This window comes from Notolepis coatsorum (assembly GCF_963971535.1).
Source record: "Notolepis coatsorum genome assembly, chromosome: 1".
NCBI lineage: Eukaryota > Metazoa > Chordata > Actinopteri > Aulopiformes > Paralepididae > Notolepis > Notolepis coatsorum.
The window spans coordinates 11881890-11903613 of NC_140165.1; the positions used below are offsets into that span (position 1 = coordinate 11881890).

At 42.8% G+C, this 21724-nt stretch overlaps 1 protein-coding gene across 1 annotated transcript; it reads right to left on the bottom strand.

The window, feature by feature from the left end:
* Window positions 1-2255: 2255 nt before the first annotated feature.
* On the bottom strand, window positions 2256-8395 carry rpl31 (ribosomal protein L31). Its single transcript, XM_084318724.1, has 5 exons — window positions 8343-8395; window positions 7449-7552; window positions 5354-5479; window positions 3852-3964; window positions 2256-2328 (listed from the first exon to the last, which is right to left on the bottom strand). The coding sequence occupies exons 2-5, from the start codon at window positions 7550-7552 to the stop codon at window positions 2297-2299; spliced, it is 375 nt and encodes a 124-aa protein (XP_084174850.1). The 5' UTR covers window positions 8343-8395; the 3' UTR covers window positions 2256-2296.
* Between the last annotated feature and the right edge of the window lie 13329 nt (window positions 8396-21724).

Here is a 21724-nt window from a genome sequence, read left to right on the forward strand (position 1 = left end):
AACCATGAACTCAAAAGGTCCTGCGCTACTATAGAGGGTGTTGGGTACCATTTTGACTCAATAGTAGGGAGCTTTAGTTCTGCTAAGGGTGGAGAACTTACCAACAAAAAGAAAAATTATATTTGGGTTTAAATCACCCAGAATGTGAATGCCATGGGGTCTGGCCAGAAGAGGACCACAGAGCAAGTGAAAGCTATGGAAGAATCTTAGGGCCAGGGCAACAAAGGACCATGATGAAGCCAAAAACACCCAAACAGGCAACAAGCCCTTTAAGAGGGGCGATTACACATGTGTGGTACTTGACATTATTGGAGGTGAGAAGTCACAAACTCTGCATGGGATTCAAGGTGTTGTAGGGGATGGTGAGCCTGCGATTGGAGAGGAAAGTGAGCCAGTTCCTCCTGATCCAGATGACACATTTATTTTGGATCTCAGCCCCATCATTGAGGAAGAAGGTGGATCCTTACTGGTAGAGCCAGTAGTTGCCACAGGAGCTCAGAAAAGAGGCTTGAAGTGTCCTTTGGCAAACAGAGATGATTATAAGGCACTTCGGCAAAGAGAGACTGAAAGGGCGGAAGTACACTCGTCTGGCAGAGGAACAACTGACTCTTACCAGACTACAGCAAAGCAAGGCTAGACTTGAGATCCGCCTCCTAAAAGCCAAGCTTGTACAAGCTGGTCTTTCCACAGCAGATGAAGAACTCTGAAGTTATTTATTTTTGGTAAGTATTGGACATTTAGCCTTTTTATTCAATTCAATACATCTTTATTTGAAACTTGTTCTAAATATCCACAATGTAATGTGAGTAATGTATATTTGTTGTAGGTCTCAGATGTTTTCTGTTCAAATAAAAAAAAAATAAAACTTGAAGTGACCCCACGCTGGCTATTCTACCCGTCTACATAGCTAGTAGCCTACATTGTGATAGCCAACCTATCCCATTTCGAGCACTGGTTATCCGGATTTGGTAATCCTGAAAAGTTTGTATCCGGATCAGAGTAATCCAATCAGATGTTGCTTTGAAAAAACGGCACAAAAATAAACTGGATTACGTGATCCTGGACAGGAGTTTTATCCGGATTAAACCTTTTGAACAACTGGGCCCTGGACTTTTCGTTCCATCCCCGACGAGGCAAATACACATGTTGATCTGTCAATGTTATGTTTCTCAATAAATCAAATTTAAAAAATCAAAGATATTGGTATTGGTGCACATCTAATTTCTGCAGATCAGTATAATCATCCGTTCAGTCTATATAGGATATTTATCAATCAGCGATCAATTAAGTCAAAAACACCACTTTCAACAATTAACCCGGCAGGTCTCGTTTAGTTAATTATTAATTTACAACTTATAGAACTCCAATGTTTTTTTTTTATTACTTTGAAAGTAACTACCGGTAATCTAATCAAAGCAAGGTACTGACCGAAGAGATTTTGACTGAAGCCATAGCTTATTACACAAATCCTTTTTACAATTATTTTGTAGATTCCTTTACATTTATTCAAATATACTCGAATCATTTCATATACACACACACTAGTGTTCATACCTCAGTTTTACATTTTAATAGTCTTCTTAAAATCCATTGTTGAAAAAGGTCCAGTTATGTGGAATAAAGACAATAGACAAATGCTCCTTTTACAAGTTTATAAAACTTTCAACAAGGAGATGTGCTGAGGAACTAGCAAACAATGTAATCAACTCAAAGCAACAATACCAAACAAGTCAAGGAAACAACCCAAAAATAGTATGTTGCCCATTCAGGAAAAACCCAAAGTGGAAAACTGTATATATTATATTATATAAAAAAAAAAAAAAAAGTTTGGCATGGTGCATAATGATAACTAGCAGTCACTAATTCCATCCAACATCCTGATAAAATGAGATTATTCAATCAATATGCGTGGAAACAATATCTCATGGATATTCATAGGACAACATGCATTCTATTAAAATTGTACAAATTAAATTAAATAGATTGCTTTCTACTATATAGTATATTGTATGGTAACTCAGTTACTTCTACTCTGCATTGAACATATGTACATACTGAACACTTGTGTCTACGTACGTGACTTCTATTTTATACTTATCCTTTTGTCTAGCACAGTCTCTGGAGCGTAACAGAAAGAAGCATTTTGTATAAAAGTATTCTGTATGACAACTAATAAAGAAACTTGAACTAAGAGGCTGCTTTTAATGTCTGGGGCCTGAGGCAAAATTATGTGGAATAAAGACGAGACAACAAGAGATAATTTCACAAATTTATTCCACTCTCGAAGGGGACAAATTTAATTTTCATCCACATTAACTGTCTGTAGGCCTGTTGGAGAAAGAAACAGACAAAGAACAACATCTTCAGTCAACTGCAGCCATTACTTCAGTACTAATAAAAATGACTGATGAAATTCAAGCTTTATATTTTTAAATGTTAACATTGACATATTGTCCAATTAATTTTGATAGTTTGGTATAATTACTGTATATATATAAAAAAAATATGTAGCAATTTAAATATTAAGTGGTAATGTTTCTCAAAATTATGACTTCTCACTTCATGCTGCAAAGACTATGTTACCATCGTTATGTCTCCACTTGTGCATTTGTTTTACATGCAAGCCAAGTGAAGAACAGAGATGGAAGGAAGAAAGATAATTATATTTTTTTCTTTTTTATATAAATACTAGTGCTGTCAATAAGATTTTTTTTTTTTTTTTTTTTTACTAATTAATCACAATTTTCTGTAATTAATCTAGATCAAAAATTGCATTTTTCTACTTTAGACCGAAGCTTGTAACAGATTACTTCTAAATATCAACACAAAGAAAGTATATTTAGATTCAAAGACTATTTTAATAGCTTTATTTGAATAGTTTCTCTCCTGTGAAATACAAATGTTCAACAAAAGTTAACCATCAACATTTACTCAGCTAGACTGCTTTCTTATATTGAAAATGTTTCACTCCATAGATTAATCTAGATCATTTTTTTTAACGCTTTAAATTAATCTCCAAAGTTAAAGCATTAATTTTGACAGCCCTAATAAATACATTTGTTTACAAACAAAGTAAGTAAACTTTAAGTATTGTAAATGCAGTTTGATTTAACTTAAGAAATTTCCTGCAGAATTCCCACCAATTCAGAAAGAATTCTACAGACCCCACAGAAAGTCTTAAAACTAAAAAGGTTATTATACGTAGTCTTGGAGACTATCCGTTTTAACATTCTATATGCTTCAAACGTCTGGCAACAGGGCACAGAAGATGTTATTTTGTGGGATAGATGGCTTTTTGAAAACTGGAGCAGAGAACCAAGGAGTGGCTAACTAGCAGCGTATTTATCCAATCAGGTGCATTCCACACAGGAAGTATGGAGGGGATACAGTAGGGAGGGGATACGTCCACGCAGACCATCTAGTCTAGAGCAGTGAAGGTGAGTAACGTGTGGAAGCATAATTAATTAATGATAAAAAAAAAAGAGGCACATTGGCACTTTAAGTAGCTAGGTATCGTTTTCAGTAGACCGTGTAAACATTGTCTCACATCTGGCTAGGTATCGTTTTCAGTAGACCGTGTAAACATTGTCTCACATCTGGATAACTGCCTAAAAGGGGGGGGGGGGGGGGGGGGGGGGGTTGCAGGACAAGGACCTCACCCTCAACACCATTTTGACAGCACGGTGTGCCCAGACATTTGACGTATATAGAATGTTTGGAAAAAGTAAGGAGTCTACAAGATTAAATTATACCATACTATCAAAAATTAATAACAATGATATTATCAATGTAAAAATTCAACACATCGCAGTATTAATTTTTATGGCTTAAATAGTCTGCTGCAGACTCACCTTTCGTTGTCGTTACTGGGACGTAGGTGACAAGAGTGTAGAGCTTGTTAGGAGAGTCCTCGTCCTCATTACGCTTCCTGGAGAGCCGCACGCGCATCCTGTACGGAACATTCCTGTTAAGACAGACGAGAGGAGGTCAACAGTTAGAGCTTTATTCAGGTTACAATCACAAGCACCCAGCTGTATGCTTCTACAGCATACTGGACTCTACCTTCACAGAGAAGACAGAAGAGACAGAACATTATCTGTATGAACTTTGTACCCCACCCCCTGAAACCAGCCTTTATATGCCGGCTGCCCCCAAGATTACCATTAATGACCAAACGGCCAACAGGGAACCATCAACTTCTACCATTCCTCAAAGAAGAACAAAAGGGACACAGAAGACCAATTTTCTTCAGCATCAGTACTGCATCCATCTACGTTGCATCATTTCCATTCCCCATTTTAGTGTTGCTTGTTCATCTATTACAGTATAATACTTGACAAAAGGGTCAGGAAGAGATGGCAGGAAAGGGGAAATATAGTTTAAAGTTTTCAACCTAAAAATAATTCTATCCTTCAACATATTTCAGTGAACCGAATCACAACCGCTTGCCGATTAATTATGTATCCTTCAGTCACCTACACCGCACGGCCACGGTTCATGAACCGTCTGTCGCACAGTCTGTCGTCAGATGCCGATAAATGTATGCCTCAAATCTTACAGCATCGTAGGGGTGTAACAACTCAAAGTGGATTTTGATACACGATACCACTACAAGCACAATAAGTTATAAAAGAGTGGAATGGTGGTGCAGTAGTCAGCACAGTTGTCTCTCAGCAAGAAGGTTGTGGGTTATCCAGCAGGGTTTCTGTGAGTTTGCATGTTCTCCCCGTTTTCCACCCACAAAAAAATACATGCAAGCTAGGTTTCCTGCCGTTGCCCCTGACCAAGGTGCTGGCATGACAACTAGAGTTGGTCCCCTGGCTCCGCACTGTGACTGCCCACCGCCTCTAAATAAGTTTGGGAAATCCGTTCTACGTTTACCTAATGGCATTAATAAAGGTCCAACTTAAAAGAACATGCCAACATTTTGGGAAATTTGCTTATAGTATTCTCCAGAGAGAGATAAGAAGATAGATAGCAGTTTCCTCTCAGTGCGTTCAGTAGAAAGCCATCTGGCTGCACGTTAGCCTAGCTTAGCACAACGAATGGAAGCAGACAGTGAGGGGTAGCCTAGGCATTGTCCAACTAACAACTCTCCCGAAGGCTACCCGGCCATGTCCGCTTACATTCATTGTGCCAAGCTAGGCTAACATGCAGCCAGATGGCTTTCTACTGAACGCACAGAGGTACCCATCTTCTTGTCTCTCTCTGGAGAAGACTAAGATGTTATCAGCCGTTATAATCAGTATAGATATGGTAGTTTTAGTTTAGCAGCGTCTCGTGCTGGAGATGATATCCATAACTATAATAGTGATATTTAGATATGGTAGCTCATGAGTGCATTGCTCCTCACCTCACTCCTTTGCTCCACACGGCCTTGTTGAGACGAGTGTCGATGCGGACATCAGGGGTTCCCATCTCCTTCATGGCGAACTTGCGGATCTCCTTGAGAGCGCGAGGGGCCCTCCTCTTGAAACCCCTATGAGGAGCAGAAGACGGGTACAGTTCACACACCAGCAGCAAAGGTTCTGACTCTGACCAAAAGTCCACCTTGCATGTCCGGCATATCAAACGAGTGATGCATATTGGGACAAAAGGAAACTAAGGCAACAAACTCCCTAGCAAGTCAACTGGTCTAAATAAGCATTTAAACAGACCAGTTGAGTTTGCATGATGCAAGGTAATGTTGAGCGTGCATGCCATCCAGCAAATACAAAACACGATTGTGAGGATGATTCTATGACACTTGAAAATGGTGCATTTATAGAGCAGCTTTTATCCAAAGCGCTTTACAATTTATTCCTCACATTTGACCCATTCACACAGTCACACACCGACGGCAGAGGCAACCATGCAAGGTGCCAACCTGCTCATCAGGAGCAATTAGGGGTTAAGTGTCTTGCTCAAGGACACCGACACGCTGCCCGGGAGGAGCGGTAATCGAACCGGGAACCTCCGGATTACCAGACGACTGCTCTACCTCCCGAGCCACTGTACTTGTAGTCAATCATTATATCTAGACAACATGGTATACTCTAGCCCCTTTCGTGACTTTCGGTTTGCAAGCCTGTGGCTTTTGTGACCGGAGTCACTTGCCCACCCGCCCCGATCACCCAGTAGCGAAACGACCAAGCGTCGTCAAGGGGCTCGCGGTGTGTCAAGAATACATCAGATCTGAATTTCAAAGATACCCAGCGTACAATATGGGTCTAACACAGCTTCACGATGGGGTCTGGAAGCTCGGAGTTGCTAATAAACAGTTTAAAACATTGTTACTCGACGAGTGGTATTTACAGACCGAACGTCCATCTCCGCCGTTGGTGTCACAGCGCATGCGCACCATGCCGCGTTCACGTTACTGGGAAGAAGCGGAAGAACCAGAGGACATCTCGTTGCTACAACTAGGAAGCCTTCACGCTTTGACTCTATATATATCTATGGATGAAACGCCCACATCCATACTTCCGCAATTCGTGACGCGAAGTGGGAGATATGGGGTCTATAAAAGAATCCCATATGTCCTAGTAGGAATTACCACTAGGAGGCTGACGTGAATGGTTTTTCCCAGTCGGAAACTGGTTCTTCCGCTTCTTCCCAGTAACGTGAACGCGGCATGGTGCGCATGCGCTGTGACACCAACGGCGGAGATGGACGTTCGGTCTGTAAATACCACTCGTCGAGTAACAATGTTTTAAACTGTTTATTAGCAACTCCGAGCTTCCAGACCCCATCGTGAAGCTGTGTTAGACCCATATTGTACGCTGGGTATCTTTGAAATTCAGATCTGATGTATTCTTGACACACCGCGAGCCCCTTGACGACGCTTGGTCGTTTCGCTACTGGGTGATCGGGGCGGGTGGGCAAGTGACTCCGGTCACAAAAGCCACAGGCTTGCAAACCGAAAGTCACGAAAGGGGCTAGGTATACTCTAGCCGTGGATTGGTCAACTAGTAGTATGAAATCGGTCATGACAACATCGAAGACAAGACATGCATGCGGGCAATTGATCTATTCCAATCTTCCCCCAAAACTCACCAGGTAGAGTCCAAAGGCTCCGTTCCCCCCAAAACAGTTGTTGTTGGTCCACAATGAATGGTTTGTCCACCAGCTTCCCCGTTTTTCATGACCACATGCTTCTACACAAACACTTAAAACAACATCACAGCAGATGTCTGGTTGTTGGGATGGTTCAGAGGGGGTCGAGAACGAGCGTAGTCGAGTATGTGATCACGAAAATACAGAGCTGGTGAACAGTATGGATCAAACATGGAGGAAGGAGGCTTTGGACGTCTGTGGCAAGTTTTCGGAGAAGATTGGAATAGATGGAAGTGCCTCCGGGCAGATTTGTCAGTAAAACTCCTTCGCGACTCTGTATACAGTTCCTGTAGCAGTCGGGATCACAAGGCTAGGTGTACTTGAGCCCCAAACATCAGACTAGGTGTACTCACACTCCATGGATGCGCTTATGGATGTTGATGGTGTATTCCCTGGTCACCACTTCGTTGATGGCGGAGCGCCCCTTTTTCTTTTCTCCTTTCTTGGTTGGTGCCATCTGTAAACATAAACAATGCACAATTTGGTTAAAACATTACACTGCGTTATACGCCCACCAAAGCTTGGGTTAGCATTATGAATGAATGAAAACTTTATTTAACAGATTGCAGAATGGGTACAATACGGCTCAATACACACAATTGTTAAGGGGATGCAGACCAGAGAAAGACTTTAGTCTTGTTTACATCAGGGTCCCCCATTTTCAATTCATAGTGACATTTATGACACACATAGCATGCAGCCGGGTGTACAGAATGAGATGCAAAGATGCAAACGAGCCAGCATGACAGCCGAAGAGCGATACAACATAACGCTTATTAATGTAAAGTTATGCAGAGAGTACGTTTAATTAAAACACAGTACTATAGTTAAGGGACTTGCAAGATAAAGCTAAAGCTAACTGCGTTGAGAATCAGCGAAACACGTTAACGTCACCAACACACATGGGTCAAACTCGCGCTATTGACTGACATGAATTAAACCAGTTGCTTGCAATAAGATAAATCGTAACATATTATAACCTTCAATCTAAACGATCACCAACATTCCTGTTAACATGTTTATTAAGTGGTGGACAACAACTATAACGCGAGGGCCGAGTCAAATTCGCCTGGAAACTATTACTATTATTATTTGTCTTCAGAAAGGCATACACCCTTCAAGATCACCATAGGATTGACAAACAAACATTTATGTACGTATATAGACCCAACAAACACTAGTTGACGGCGTAAATACCACAGGATGATAATAGATTGTGAAAATAAATGTCACAAGAGAAAACTCACTTCGGCTAGAGATAGAGGCGGAAGTCAGAAGGAAATATTTGACGCCAAGGATCCTGGGTAAAGGATGCGGGTCCGCACTTTATGTTTTCCGCAAAGAACAAACTACTGCAAATTGTTCCTAGTAAGAAGGGTTCGTTTATAATGGTTCAGTTAGCCAGTACTGAAAACAAATACTTTACATCCCCTTAACAATTGTATGTATTGAGCCGTACTGTATTGTACCCATTCTGCAATCTGTTAAATAAAGTTTTCATTCATTCATTCATTCAATGACTTGATTCAACTCATCAATCACCGTTTGTTTTGAAATGTCGCCCAAAGCCGTAACTAGGCGAAGTTGACTAGTACGAGCAGACTGATTGATTGATTGATTGATTGAAAACTTTATTAACAGATTGCAGAATGTGTACAATACAGTACAGCTCAATACACACAATTGTTAAGGGGATGCAGACCAGAGAAAGACTTTCGTCTTGTTTACATCAGGGTCCCCCATTTTCAATTCATCAGGACATATATGACATACATGACATACAGATAGTCAGTACTGCTACATCTATACATTTATGACATACCAGATTTGCAAATACAGTACCGTTTGTGATACAGAAGGAGTCAGGAAAAGGGAGTATATACATTTGACGTAGAAACTGTACATTGGAGGAGGTTGGGTGGGGGGGGGTTGGGTACACTGGGATATTGACAACCATACTGGGTAATCTACATTGGAGGTGGTTGGGGGGGGGGGGGGGGGCACACTGTATAAACAAGCAAAACTGTACATTGAGGGGGGGGGGGGAGACACTGTACAAACAAACAAAATTGTACATTGGACTATTGACAAAACCATACTAGGTAAATGACTGTACATTGGAGGGGGTTGGGTTAGGATATTTACAGGGGCCAGTGTTGAATTGCAGTCTCCCGTAGGTGTCCCTTGAGAGAGGTTTTGAAAGTGGGTAGTGATCCACATTCCTTTACAGCTTTGGGTAGGGCGTTCCACATTGATGTGGCATAATTGCGAAACGTGTTTAGTCCCTTATTTGAGCCGAATCTGGGTTTAACATGATTTGTGGAGCTCCCTCTGGTGTTGTGATCGTGGTATTCACTGACCTTTGGGAAGTATTTTGACATGTACATGGGTACCTTGGTCGTGTAGTGTATCTTGTAGACCAGGCCCATTGCAAGTTGCTGTACTCTGTCGTCTACTCTAAGCCATCCTAGGTTGTCAAAGTGGGCAGGGGTGAGGTGGGTTCTAGGAGTAAGGTCAAGCAGTAGTCTGACCAGTTTGTTTTGAGATGTTTGTAATTTTGTTTTTAGCGCCTTTGAGGTGCTTTGGTACCATGAGGTGCAAGCATAGTCGTAGTACCCCTGAATGAGTGCTCCTGCCAGAGTCCTCAGGGTATTCCTGTTTACCAGAGAGGAGATCCGGTACAAGAACCGAGTTCGTTGGTTGACTTTTTTTATTACATTGGATGCCATTTTGTCACAGGAGAGATTAGCCTCTAGGATGGAACCCAGGTAGGTAATTTCATCTTTCCTTGTGACAATATTGTCACCCACTGTAACTGAGAAGCCGTCGGTCTTGCTGAGTTTGTTATTTGAACCGAAGAGAATGGACTCTGTTTTGCCCATGTGTAATGATAGTTTGTTATCAGCGAGCCATATCAGTTCCGAGCTGAGGGTTTTTTCAACCTGTAACTTGTTCTTGTCAGAGACCAGCAGGGCTGAGTCATCCGCAAACAGGAACAAGTTGCAGTCACAAGCTGACGACCTGTCATTTGCATAAATGATTGATTGATTGATTGATTGATTGATTGAACATTTTATTAACAGATTGCAGAATGGGTACAGTACAGTACAGCTCAATACATAAAATTGTTAAGGGGATGCAGACCAGAGAAAGACTTTCGTCTTGTTTACATCAGGGTCCCCCGTTTTCAATTCATCATAACATATATGACATACATGACATACAGATAGACAGTACTGCTACATCTATACATTTATGACATACCAGATTTGCAAATACAGTACTGTTTGTGATACGAAAAGAGTCCAGAAAAGAGAGTATATACATTTGACATAGAAACTGTACATTGGAGGAGGTTGGGGGGGGGGGGGGGGTTGGGTAGGAGGAGTGGGTGGGGGACTGAACAAGCAAAACTGTACAACTGAACAAGCAAAACTGTACATTGGAATATTGACAAGACCATACTTGGTCATTTACTGTACATTGGGGGGGGGGTTGTGTTAGGACATTTACAGGGGCCAGTTTAGAATTGCAGTCTCCCGTAGGTGTTTTTTGAGAGTGTTTTTGAAAGTGGGTAGTGATTCACATTCCTTTACAGCTTTGGGTAGGGCGTTCCACATTGATGTGGCATAATTGCGAAACGTGTTTAGTCCCTTGTTTGAGCCGAATCTGGGTTTAACATGATTTGTGGAGCTCCCTCTGGTGTTGTGATCGTGGTATTCACTGACCTTTGGGAAGTATTTTGACATGTACATGGGTACCTTGGTCGTGTAGTGTATCTTGTAGACCAGGCCCATTGCAAGTTGCTGTACTCTGTCGTCTACTCTAAGCCATCCTAGGTTGTCAAAGTGGGCAGGGGTGAGGTGGGTTCTAGGAGTAAGGTCAAGCAGTAGTCTGACCAGTTTGTTTTGAGATGTTTGTAATTTGGTTTTTAGTGCCTTTGAGGTGCTTTGGTACCATGAGGCGCAAGCATAGTCGTAGTACCCTTGAATGAGTGCTCCTGCCAGAGTCTTCAGGGTATTCTTGTTTACCAGTGAGGAGATCCGGTACAAGAATCGTGTTCGTTGGTTGACTTTTTTTATTACATTGGATGCCATTTTGTCACAGGAAAGATTTGCCTCTAGGATGGAACCCAGGTAGGTTTGCTTGATTGATTGATTGATTGATTGATTGATTGATTGAAAACTTTATTTAACAGATTGCAGAATGGGTACAGTACAGCTCAATACATACAATTGTTAAGGGGATGCAGATCAGAGAAAGACTTTCGTCTTGTTTACATCAGGGTCCCCCATGTTCAATTCATCATAACATATATGACATACACGACATACAGATAGACAGTACTGCTACATCTATACATATATGACATACCAGATTTGCAAATACAAGTCAAGTCAAGTCAAGAGTTTTAATTGTCACGGCATACAGGTATACAATGAAATGCGGGTGGTCTTGCCCGCAACGATGTGCAATACAGTGGTACAACATAATAGAATTAAAAAATTAAAAAAAACAACATTGTGCAGTAAACAGGTAACAGGTAACATGGAGTGACATCTCGGTATCTGTACATAGTTATTTACAGAGCATATGGGACATGCTAGTTAGCTTTGGTAGTGCAATACACTGTTCCTGTTATTCTAATTTAAAGTGTCCTTTCCTTTTGGCCATAAGTGTGCGTGTGTGCGACATGACTTGAGTGTGTGCCCGCTCATGTTAAAGTGTTAAGTGGCTGCTCGTGTGTGAGCGTGCACAGCGTGCGTGTCGTGTGTGTGTTCATGTGTGCTTGTGTGTGGATAGTTCAATGTTCTGAGCACTCAATGTTCATTGTTCAGGGCTCTGATGGCCTGGGGGACGAAGCTGAGCCTAAGCCGCTCTGTCCTAGTAGCTGGGGTTCGCAGGCGTCTGCCTGACCTCAGCAGCTGGAACAGGCTGTTATTGGGGTGGTGAGGGTCTTTCATTATCCTGCAGGCTCTGGATTTGCACCTCTTGTTGTATAGAACCTGCAGGGGGGGTAGTGCAATACCCGTGGTACGCTCGGCTGAGCGCACCACTCTCTGTAGGGCCTTCTTGTCCTGTGCCGTGCTGTTTCCATACCAGGCAGTGATGTTTCCGGTCAGGATGCTCTCTACAGCTCCTGAGTAGAAGGACTGGAGTATCTTCCCCGATACTCTGAACTTCCTTAACTGTCTCAGGTGGTAGAGGCGCTGTTTCGCCTTCTTTACTACTGTGTCTATGTGTGTTGACCATGTCAGGTCCTCTGAGATGTGGACCCCCAGGTACTTAAAGCTGCTCACCCTGTCCACGGTAGCCCCGTTAATCATCAGTGGTGTGTGCGTCTCCTGCTGTCCTCTCCTATAATCCACGATCAGCTCCTTGGTTTTACCAATGTTCAGGAGCAGGCTGTTGTCCTGGCACCAGCGTTCCAGTACCTCAACCTCCTCCCGGTAGGCCTTCTCGTCGTTGTCCGAGATCAGCCCCACCACCACCGTGTCGTCTGCGAACTTCACTATGGAGTTGGAGCTGAACTTGGCCACATAATCGTGTGTGTAGAGTGAGTACAGCAGGCCGCCTGGGGTCTTTCGCTCAGAAAGTCCAGTACCCAGGCGCTCAGGGCGGAGCTCAGACCTAGCTCGATCAGCTTGTCCACCAGTCTGGTGGGGACTATGGTGTTGAACGCTGAGCTGTAGTCAATTAACAACAGTCTCACATAGCCCCCCTTCTGACGGTCAAGGTGCGAGAGGGTGCTGTGCAGTACCTGGGAGACCGCGTCGTCGGTGGACCTGTTTGTCCTGTATGCAAATTGCATAGGGTCCATATCACTGGGGAGGGAGGCACAAATGTGGTCCTTGACCAGCCTCTCGAAACATTTCATGACCACAGAGGTGAGTGCCACCGGTCTGTAGTCATTTGGACATGTTGGGGAGGGTTTCTTCGGTACAGGGATGATGGTAGACATCTTGAAGCAGGCAGGGACCACTGGCAGGCAGGGACCACTGACACAGTACTGTTTGTGGTACAAAAAGAGTCTAGAAAAGAGAGTATATACTTTTGACGTAGAAACTGCACATTGGAGGAGGTTGGGTAGGTGGGGTGGGGACTGTACATTGGAGCTGGTTGGGGGGGGGGGGGGGTAGGAGGGGTGGGGGGGGGGGGAACTGTACAACTGTACAAGCAAAACTGTACATTGGAATATTGACGAAACCATACTTGGTTCCAAGAGGACCAGTGGTTATTTACTGAACTTGTCTGGGGTTCAGTGTATGCGCTGGGTGAACAACTTACGTTTAAATGAATGGGTGGACATCCTTCCTCCAGTTCTTAATTATATCTCCAGGGCTCAGAGTACAGTAGGCTGATTGATTGATTGATTGATTGATTGATTGATTGATTGATTGATTGATTGAACATTTTATTAACAGATTGCAGAAAGGGTACAATACAGTACGGCTCAAGCCTCATTACACACACTTGTTAAGGGGATGCAGACCAGAGAAAGACTTTCGTCTTGTTTACATCAGGGTCCCCCATTTTCAATTCATAATGACATTTATAAATGACATACACAACATACAGATATACAGATATATATCATGACATTTATGACATACAGAACAGATATACAGTACTGTTACATTTATGACATACAAGATATACAAATATACAGTACTGTTTAACAGAGATCCTAAAAGAAAATATATACATTCAAGGGGGAAGGAACTGTACATTAGGAGGGGGTTGGGTGGATGGGGGTTTGGACATTTACCGGGGCCAGTTGTGAATTGCAGCCTCCCGTAGGTGCTCTTTGAAGGCGGTTTTGAAGGTGGGTAGGGAATAGGCTTGGGCGGTATCCTTATTTTCAAACCGGCAAACCTTTATGTTATAATACCCCGGTGCACGGTATTTGACGGTATGACTTTCATTTTCATCAGCGGGGGGGGGGGGGGGGGGGGGGGTGTTACGTGTTACCAAGTAAACAAATCATCGCCAGCTCTCAGAATGATAGTCCCGTCCCGCACCGGTAGAAGCCCGCACCGTTTTAGCGTTAGCATCTAGCCTATAGCCATGGCAGACTATTTGATTCCTTAAGGGCTAGAAATTGCCTGGGTTTTGGTCATATGCTCCCGAAATGCTCCCGTTGTTTGGCTACTTCTATGTGCAGTAAAAACTACTCGAATGCTTTATAACCTAGCCATTGATTTAGTTCAGGGTAATCCAAGATTAGCCGCAGAGCTAACGCTACTAACGTGAGCTAACGCTATTTATTCAAGCTCAGTAGCTCACAGAGAGAGATAAACAGCTGACAGCGGATAGTACAGGACGGTACAAATACAATAAAAAGGCGGGTGGGGGATGTTGTGTAAACCTTGTACTCTTTAGTTCACATATAATAAGAGACTGATTGCTCCACAAGGACCACAACAACACTGCTCTCGTCACAACGCTTTACGGTATTTTCACAGCACTGTCGCAACATTACACCGTTGTGACCCACTCGCTCCACTAGAGCGGTCTCGCCCTCTGCTGGCGAGTGTGTGCACTACACTCAGTGTGTGCACTACACTCAAAACTCCGTTTCACTGTTATAGAAACTGAAGCGCATCTGTGATTTTGACGGTGACGGACGGTATTGAAAATCAATACCGTAGGTATTTCTAAATACCCTGGTATACCTTAATACCGTCATACCGCCCAAGCCTAGTAGGGAATGGGATTCACATTATTTTACGGCTGTGGGTAGGGCGTTCCACATTGTTGTGGCATAATTGCAAAACGTGTTTAGTCCCTTGTTTGTGCCGAATCTGGGTTGAACATGATTTGTGGAACTCCCTCTGGTGTTGTGGTCGTGGAATTCACTGACCTTTGGGAAGTATTTCGACATGTACATGGGTATCTTCGTGGTGTAATGTATCTTGTAGACCAGGCCCATTGCAAGCTGCTGTACTCTGTCGTCTACTCTAAGCCATCCTAGGATGTAGTGTATCGTTTACCACCACCATCTGTTCTCTCCCTTCCAGGTAGGATTGCATCCAGCTCACTGATGAACTATCAAAACCAATTGCTTTTAGCTTGTCAATCAGAATGAAGTGATTGACAGTGTCGAGAGCCTTTTGAAGGTCCAGCATGACCATGCCGCAGTATTTGCCTGCGTCCACCTCTTGTTTGATGTGGTCATTCAAATAGAGAAGGCATGTGTCAGTGGCGTGGGTAATTGACCTATAATCAACCCACACTCTTTTCTTGTTACTACAATCACAATTGTTGTTTTCAGGTAGGTCAATTGTTATGGGTCCAACCACTCCATGTCATTAACTGCATCAGGGCATGTTTGACTGTTGTCACCAAAGAGTTCTATTATATATCAATATTTAATATAGCCTATAATAAAGGTTGTCACAGGGCGGAACCCAACCCTGCTGAACAACCCATGTCAAATTTGATCATCTGCCAACAGACCATCATCCCATCCCATCACACTCAGCCAGATGTGCAATTTAGATTTTCAATGCAGTTTAAATTGTGTGAATCATAAGTAAAAATAAATAAATAAAATAAAATTGTACACTTTTCTGTGAATGCAATATTGCAGTGGCAAGGTTGATTTTAACGTAGGCACTAGGCACCTTGGGAAAATGTCTCATAACGTTATGGTAATGTGCCCCTTTTATGTGCATAAACTACAGTGAAGCTATAGGACATACATGAGAGAATTTGAAAGGGGGCCTTAGTTTCAGTCCTTATGACTGACTGTTATGACTATGAGTCTTCAAACCCTAGCCACTGCATGTAGTGTGTGTGACTCTTACCACCAAACCTGCACGGACTACAATGTATAACATATATCATGCCAGTTTGGGTACTTTGTGTATACTGCACCTTATACTGTTTACCTTACTTTACTCATAGTATATATTCAGATTCTAATTCTTTATTGTAACATATAATATAACTGATAGGGCATACAGACCCTCATCTGCACCTTTGATTAATTACACTGTTTACTTTCTCATATTCTTATGTTCAGAGTTAATTATATAGTTTACACTGTTTCTTTTTTTATTATAATTGTATTGCCTATATTATTTAAGTCTTTCTACTATTATCCTGCCCATACCTCCCCTCCCCCTTCCCCCATGCTGTTATGGCCCGAATTTCCCCAAGGGGATCAATAAAGGAATATCTATCTTATTCTATCCTATCTTAGTGTGTGTGTGTGTGTGTGTGTGTGGGGGGGGGGGGGGGCACTATAGAAAATGTTTGCTGACTCTACACTATGAGGATGTTTTGGGATCCGCACCCAATTTGGTTTCATAAGTCTCCAGGGACAGCGTCTTGACGACATGTTTGTACGTGAGCTTGCATCCAGAATGTCCCTGGAATTGCTCCTCAAAAGATGCACACGCCGTTTGACTCCAGAAGGAGAGTTTTACCTACAAGATGACGTTAACAAAAAAAGGCCTATTCACTCTTGGGAGGGTCTTCTCTTTGGGCCTCTCGTCAACAAGGGCCCGAGTGCAACTGAACCCCCCCCCCTTCCTGTAGTTACGCTCCTGCGTATCTCAAACCTGAGTCACTCCCCTTTGGCAGGAGGCTGCGGTCCATCAGGGCCAAAACCTCACGCCACAAGGATAGTTTCGTCCCCTCTGCAGTGAGCCTCATCAACAAGGCTTAGGACCCTCACCTCACTGACACCCCCCCACTGTGTTACATTAACACACCCTTACTGGACTATATACTTGCCCACTGTATTGTTACTTTATTCTAATTAGTGTATATAATTGACCACATCTGCCCAGTTGTACAGCCCTGGCCTATTCCTATTTAATTTTTTACTTATAATTGTACTATATTCTATTGTGCTATATTTAATTTAGTTTACATCCCATATAATTTTATGCAACCTCTTATTTACAGTTGTACAGCCCTGGCCTATATTTTTATTTCATAATTATATTCTATTCTATTGTGCTTAACTTAGCTCATATTTAATTTAATTTTACTCCACCTCTTTATTGTATTATCTGTCTGTTAATGTCTGTCCGCTAATGTCGCACCGATAACGTCCAAAGCAAATTCCTTGTATGTGAAAACTACTTGGCAATAAAGACCTTTCTGATCAGATCAGAAGTGATGTGCAGTGACAATGACGACACCCATGACGGCATAATCATACTTCTCATTTAATCCCTCGTCAGCCTGGGCTCTTGCCATGGTAACAGGAGAGCCATTTCCTGTGGTCAGAATAATTCCTGTCGCTCTGTTGTGTTTATCGTCCATGCATATGACATCTTATAATTACACATTGGTCGGTTCATCTTTATTTTTTTTTATCCACTTTTTCTCCTTATTTAAATTTTTTTCTCCCATCCCAATTTCGTGTATACAATTCTTCCCTCCCCTGTCTTGAACGTCGCTCAACTATGCCCCCCACTGGTCGGTTGTAGAGAGGATAGAAGCCTTGCATCACGTGTTCCCTCCGGCACACGAGGAGGCAGCCTGTCACATCTTTTCACTTGCCAGCGCGGACTCTCATTGGCGAGGTGTAACGCGTGGGAGGCTCACACTACCCCCGCCATTTCCTGTCTCTGCTGTGCAGGCGTCCCCCAACCGACCTGTAGAAGTCGCTGTCCACATAGTCTAATCCCCACCCATCGACTTCCACCCGCTGACTCTGCCAAATGAGCCAGTACGACCATATATATCTATGAGTACGACGGCCGGCCCAAGCCGAAGGCAATGCTGAGACTGGGATTCGATACCGGAGTCTCTTGCATTGGTGACGAGCGCAATCTCCGCTGCGCCACCCAGCCACCCCTGGTCGGCTCATCTTTATCTTTTTATCGTCAACAAAGCAACACTGATCTGAAGTGACTTGACAGAGAATAATGAAACACGTCAATGTACCTCCTCACTTTCAAGCTACGGTATATATTCCATATCACCTGCTTCTTAGGGTGGTGAAGCAACCTTTTGGGCAATGTAGATGGAATATAGAAATTCTCCATCACTTACTAAATGAATTATTGTCCACCTCCTAGATGTAGAATGATTCATTTAGTAAGTGATGGAGAATGAATGCAAAACACATCCATATGTGGGGAAACTAAAGACATGTGTTTAATTAAAATATATGAGTATCACAGCCTTTAGACTCTCAGGCCTAACTGAGAATCATAGCATTTCGACTCTCAGGTCTAACTGAATATCACAGTCTTTAGACTCTCAGGTCTAACTGAGAATCAGCATTTAGACTCTCAGGTCTAACTGAATATCACGTCGGTATGACACAACAGGGTGCATCCTTTTAACTTGAATGCCTCCACTGTCGGAGAAGAGAACAGTATTTTGTCACTGTCCACCATCAACCAGCAGGTGGCGATGTACGACACACTGGGATATTTCACGAGCCTGTCCATGGACAAATACAATGTCTTTCTTTCTTTCTGAGTGGGCTTTCCTCAATGTTCTGACCTTATACACATCAGACAGGTCATTTAAGGCGGTGGCTGCAACGATGCCCTGCAATATATCTTTGAGGGCAAGTGACCCGTACCAACTTACAAAAGCGAATGTGAGAACTGACACAATAAAACAAGAATAAAACATTTCCATGAAGGTCCTGTCAACATTAGCGTTCACACCTACCCTGTTTGGTCCACTTTAAGTGGACCATGGTCCCTTTAAGTGGACCATGGTCCCTTTAGATCGATAGTCCGTTTGGTTTGTACAGGTATGAACGCAAACCGAACTATAATGAGGACCAAACAACCGAACCATGGTCCTCTTGAAAAGTTGGGACTCGGTTAGTTTCAATCGAACTATAGTACCTAATCCAGGAAGCAAAGTAGCCTACTCCTCTCTAGACTGGCGCCGCACGCGACAGTCTCTCTCTTCCTCCCTCTCTCTCTCTCCTCTCTAGACGCAGTCTCTCTCTTCCTCTCTCTCTCTCTACTCTAGACTCGCGCCGCGCGCGGACCCCCCCAACCTGCGTGAGGAGGACATTCGCGGACATTTTCTCAGATAAAGAAAAAAAAAGCTTACATAATTTTTCATAATAGCAGCGTGGACCAGCTCTAACAAACTAACAACAACGCATCTCGAGCTGCGCCTGCTAGTAGTTGACAGCTTACGCAGGAAGGAAAGGTCTCTCTCTCTCTCTCTCTCTCTCTCTCTCTCTCTCTCTCTCTCTCTCTCTCTCTCTCTCTCTCTCTCTCTCTCTCTCTCTCTCTCTCTCTCTCTCTCTCTCTCTCCCTCTCTCTCTTCCTCTCTCTGTCTCTCTAGACTGGCGCCGCGCGCGGACAGTCTCTCTCGTCCTCTCTCTCTCTCTCGCTCTCGCTCTCTCTCTATATCTCTACTCTCTAGTCGACTTGCGCCACGCTCGTAATGACAGTATCTCTCTGCTTTATCACAAGAGACGCTGTCGGCAACTGTTTACGTTTGTGAGTGCTATAGTCCAATAGATGAACGACTTGGCGACAGCATGTCCTTTGTTTACAAATTAGATCCGCACCAAACAGGGTTGTGTGAACGCAGACCAAAATTAAACAATGTATCATTTTCACATTTGGTGCGGATCTAATTTGTAAACAAATTAGAAAGTCCGGACTATCCCTGGACTTTCAGATGTGAACACACCCTTAATGCCTGTGTGTCTAATTTGATGTTATGTTTAAAAAATAGTAAAATGTAAATGTTTTCAAGTACCACCAGCAGTACCACCAAGTACCACTAGTGGTATGCGTACCACAGTTTGAGAACCACTGGTCTAAAGTAATGGGGTGCAGTTACACAGGGAGAGACGATAGGGGGCGGTATCTTCCCAATTGAGCTCAGAGAGACTCTGCAGCACTAACCCAAGGCTCGATTGATGAAATATGAATTCAAACCGCCAATAAATAAAAAAAAAAAACGGCAAATAGACACTATATAGCGTCGGGGGCACTCAAAGGTCGGCATGAACTAATGATAAAAAGCGTCCGTGGCATCCAATGTGTGTTAATGATGCAAGCACATGGAGTGCAATCTTGCTAGCCAACATTCAGTTTGCTAACTAACTAGCTACTAGCTAGTGTTTGGCTAGCTTGCATTGCTAGCTAACTACCAATACATTTTCACATTAGGCTGTGACATTACTTCTATACTAGTTGACATGAATAGTCTAGTCTTGATACATTTTGTAACATTCATTCTTTTTTTTTTAAACTTTATTTTTTAGCGTTTATCGCTTTTCTGGTCAAGCATGACCGACAGAAACAGGTTGAAATGGGATGTAGAGCAGGGGAAGACATTCTGAGAAATGACGGCGGGTCCGGGAATCGAACTCGTGTCCCCCAGATCCGTGACGAGCACGGTTTTCCCCGACGCAGAAATAGCGCCGAGATATGCTGTGAGCTACGGGAGCTCGCCTGTAACATTCATTCTTATATCTACTTTTAGCCATTTTGTGATTTTGTTTTTTTTCTTAAAAAAGATTATACTACTAAATAGGAACATTTGGGGTGAGACAAAAAAAATCATTGATCATGCCTAGACTGATTCTATACATCTGTACTGTTAAGCTAAGCTTACTAGTGGGGTTGCTGTACTGAGGAACCACAGGGGAACCAGCCTTATGTTTTCCCTTTTATGTTCATTAGTTTGATTTACAAAAGATTTTACAGAGTAAGAGTAGGCATACTACCCCTTCTATGTAAGACTCATAATCTAATAAGACTAATAATAAAGGAAAGAGGGAGGAGGAAGAGAAGAGGGGCAAAGATGAAAGAGGAGGAAAAGAAGAGGATAAGAGAGTAGAGGATGACAGAGGAAAAGGGAGAATAGTGGAGAGGAGTTGAGAAGAGTAGGAAGAGAAGACGGGAGCGGACACGAGGGGAGGTGTGGAGAGAAGAGGACAGGATGAGATAGGAGAGGAGTGGAAGAGAGAACATATCAATCCCAGTGCTCATGTGTTTCAAAGTTCCAGTTCAATAAATTGTTGTTCATCTACAGCTTGTTGCATTATTTCATGCATTGATATTATCAATAAGACATAATCTCTAAGCATTTACAATGTAGACTTGACTGGCACATCTTTTAAATCAAGTAAGTAGTCAGGTGTCCTAGGCCTAGGGGGTTGTGTGTGTGTGAGTGGAGGGGGGCGCGGATGGGGGCGGAAAGCTTCAGGGGCCTATAGATCATCACTTAATATGGTACCTGGAAAATCAGGAGGTAGCATGGAAAAAAAATTCACGGCAAGCGTGGGAACCCTGACTGAGCTCTATGTCCACTAACCATCTGAGAGATGCCTGGTCCACTGAGCTGAATCTCGATGTGTCTGAGAACACTTGGAATGAAGGTTTGTCTAGAATCCAAACTTGCTCGATCAATGCTAGGTACAAACTGATTCAATTTAAAGTCATCCATAGACAAAGACCAAACTACACATAATGTATCCATCTCTTTCTCCATTATGTGACAGATGTAAAGTTGCAGAGGGCTCTTTAACACGTATATATATTTTTATATTTGATATTTTTATTAGTTTTTTAGACATTACAGTAGACACTACGGACGTGACATACATACACATATAAACAAAACAGAAAGAAAACGGAACAAAACACCAAAAAATATATATATAAAAAAC

Coding starts and splice junctions, on each gene's coding strand:
- rpl31 (XM_084318724.1), bottom strand. CDS start 7,552: ATGGCACCAACCAAGAAAGGAGAAAAGAAAAAGGGGCGCTCCGCCATC. Junction 5,480..7,448: donor CATAAGCGCATCCATGGAGT/GTGAGTACACCT, acceptor TGCTCCTCATAG/GGGTTTCAAGAGGAGGGCCC. Junction 2,329..3,851: donor CCCAGTAACGACAACGAAAG/GTGAGTCTGCAG, acceptor TTTCTCCAACAG/GCCTACAGACAGTTAATGTG.